Raw genomic sequence first — 2968 nt, forward strand, 5'->3', positions numbered from 1 at the left:
GGGTCCGGGCTGGGGATTCGAACCCGCCACCTTAGGTGTACGTGGCTGGCGCCTTAGCCGGTTGAGCTATAGGCGCCGAGCCCATAGCATGTAATATTAATGAAAACACCATGCCTTCTGTTCATATTAATTTTTTATGAACAATAATACATCCAATTAAACTGGCTGCTGACTGACTAGGGCTGGTGGTACAGGCTGAGGTGTATGGTGGAGTGTAGGTGGTCTCTGACCACAGAGCACGGTTTCTTTGGGTGATGTTTCCAATGTGCACTTGGCATTGTTTCTGGCTGCAATGAGCTGTGTTGCTGGTGACTTGACAAGAATGGGATGGATTCTAGCTAATGCCCTCACATGAGGAGTGTGCCCGCTTGTGGAGCTCTTCCCAGGCAGGGAACGAGGCCAGAAAGTCTGGGAAAGTGGCTCATGTGCCCGGAGTTGTACATTTTACATCCGATCCTCATTTCCAGTTTTCGGCTGTCACCCAACTACACTGGTTTCTCTGTGTCAGAGTACCTCTTAATAGTCCCGACACTCACTATGGAGGTGGCATTTCTCATGCAAAGAAGCTCAGCTCTTGCCAGCAGCTCCTTCAGTTACACATCAAACAGTCTCTCCCTGAGCACCTGCTTTCTTTCCAAGGAAAGTGGACCAAGTGCTCTGGGGACCCAGGGTGTTAGCTTTTCAGGGCCGATAGAAGCGAAGCGGATTTAATTGTCTTATTTAAGAAATGACAGTCCTCCTTCTCAAGGTAGTTTTTTGATTTTCCAGCTGAGCATTGAGCAGGCCCAGACGGTGGCAGAACAGGTGGAGATGAAGGCAAAGGTCGTACAGTCGGAGGTCAAAGCCGTGACTGCAAGGCATAAGAAGGCCCTGGAGGAGCGTGAGTGCGAGCTGCTGTGGAAGGTAACCAACAGAGTGTCCCTGCCCTGGGCCTGCCCCACCCAGGCCATGCATCCTTGCAGGACTCCGGATCCCAGACCCACGTTCTAAGTTTAGAACCCTTGGTAATTTTCCAGAAGGCTTGTTGGCAGAAAAATCCAGGCATCTCTGGAACATTAAATAACAAGAAGGTCTTTCAGAAATAGTTGGGTAACTAAGACTTGGAACGAGCCTCTAGCTTCAGACTTGCATCCACTCAAAGGGAGGCAGAAAGGAGAGAATACAATCAAAACTGTTGTTGAGCAAGGCAGGTTGGTAGGAAACATCCTTAGTTTTGGTGTCCTGGCTAGTTGCCCTTCCTGACCTCTTGTGGAAAACCAGTTTTCCCCTTGCAAGGGCAGGGAGTGGTGTGTGTGTATCCTTTCTTCCTGTTGGAGCAGGAAAGAGTGCTGAATACAGTGGTGTGCTGTTTAGATAAAAATCAGCTGGAAAGGCTAGGCACCCCACCCAAGTCATTATCTCTCATCTTTTCTGATTTGTTAAATCAGAACTTCCTCCTGAAGAGGGAAGTTATGCCTATGAATGGGTCAGTACTCCACACCAGTTCTGTGACCAAAAGTAAGATTGCATAGAGAGTTTTAAAGGGTATGCTTATGTATAAGTGCACTAGTTTTGGTCTCTAAACTACATGACAGTCTGGATGGCATCTCAGTTTCTGAAAGTGACCCTTGCTAATAATTATGCCTTAAATAACATTTTATAAAAAACTATGATAGATTTTATAGAACATTTTCCTTTTAGTTAAGTTTACAACCAGCTGCTTTCTGCATCTTCTGTCCGCTATAGGAATGTGGATTGCTTTTTTGATAAGAGGAGTTTTGGGGAGGAGATTATCAGTGCAATATTAATTTAGTACATATTTGCAGAGTATCTTTGTGGTCATGACATAGTTTTAAGACAGTCCCCGCAGGTATGCCAGTGTTATGCCACCCACGAATGTTAATTATAACTGAAGAGGCCCACTTCTGTGCAACCTGAGAGCTTTGTAGTGAACTCTGCCACAAACTCTTCTGGATTTCCTAATGAAAAGGGCCATTGTGTGTGGGAGTTTTGCAGCTCTCACCTTCGTTACCCTTCCTCCTGTGAGGCTGACTCCCTCACTGTTCTCTCTTCATTTTATTTATTTTTTGGGGGAAGGGGGGAGACAAGAGCCTCACTTTTATCGCCTCTGGTAGAGTGCTGGGCGTCATAGCTCACAGCAACCTCAGACTCTTGGACTCAAGCAATTCTCTTGTCTCAGCCTCCCAAGTAGCTGGGACTACAGGTGCCCGCCACAACACCCATCTATTTTTAGAGGCGAGGTCTCGCTCTAGCTCAGGCTAGTCTTGAACGCATGAGCGTAGGCAATCCGCCCACTTTGGCCTCCCAGAGTGCTAGGATTACAGGCATCAGCCACTGCACCCAGCCTTGTTCTTTCTTTCAGGGAGGTTCTTTGAGAAGAAATAGTTTTTTTGCTTTTGTTTTGTTTTGTTTTATTTTTTTTACCTGGTGAGGTGGAAAGTTCTCTAAGGTAAATTTTATTTTTTATTTATCTTTTTTACATATATGTGTGTTTATTTGGTTTTCGCTTTTTGCCTCCACAAAATTAAAAAGCTTAAAATTTAATAACAATGTTTAAGATAAGGACTAGAAACAAAAACCTCGTAAAGAACGAACAAAGGGCTCGGCGCCTGTGGCTCAAGCGGCTAAGGCACCAGCCACATACACCTAAGGTGTCGGGTTTGAATCCCCAGCCCGGGGCCCGCCAAGCAACAATGACGGCTGCAACCAAAAAATGGCCAGGCGTTGTGGCGGGCGCCTGTAGTCCCAGGAGGCTCGGCGCCTGTGGCTCAAGCGGCTAAGGCGCCAGCCACATACACCTAAGGTGGCGAGTTCGAATCCCCAGCCCGGGGCCCGCCAAGCAACAATGACGGCTGCAACTAAAAAATGGCCAGGCATTGTGGCGGGCGCCTGTAGTCCCAGCTACTTGGGAGGCTGAGGCAGGAGACTCGCTTGAGCCCAGGAGTTGGAGGTTGCTGTGAGCTGTGAT

At 47.4% G+C, this 2968-nt stretch overlaps 1 protein-coding gene across 1 annotated transcript in view; it reads left to right on the forward strand.

Annotated features, from left to right (window-relative positions):
- TRIM71 (tripartite motif containing 71) overlaps positions 1–2968 on the forward strand; it is a 26571-nt gene that overhangs the window by 16878 nt on the left and 6725 nt on the right. Inside the window, exon 2 of the mRNA XM_023513047.1 lies at positions 769–903. Within this exon, the coding sequence (XP_023368815.1) occupies positions 769–903 (135 nt within the window). The remainder of the gene's footprint in view (positions 1–768; positions 904–2968) is intronic.

This window comes from Otolemur garnettii, unplaced genomic scaffold (assembly GCF_000181295.1).
Source record: "Otolemur garnettii isolate 467f Iridium unplaced genomic scaffold, OtoGar3 scaffold00002, whole genome shotgun sequence".
Taxonomy (NCBI): Eukaryota; Metazoa; Chordata; class Mammalia; order Primates; family Galagidae; genus Otolemur; species Otolemur garnettii.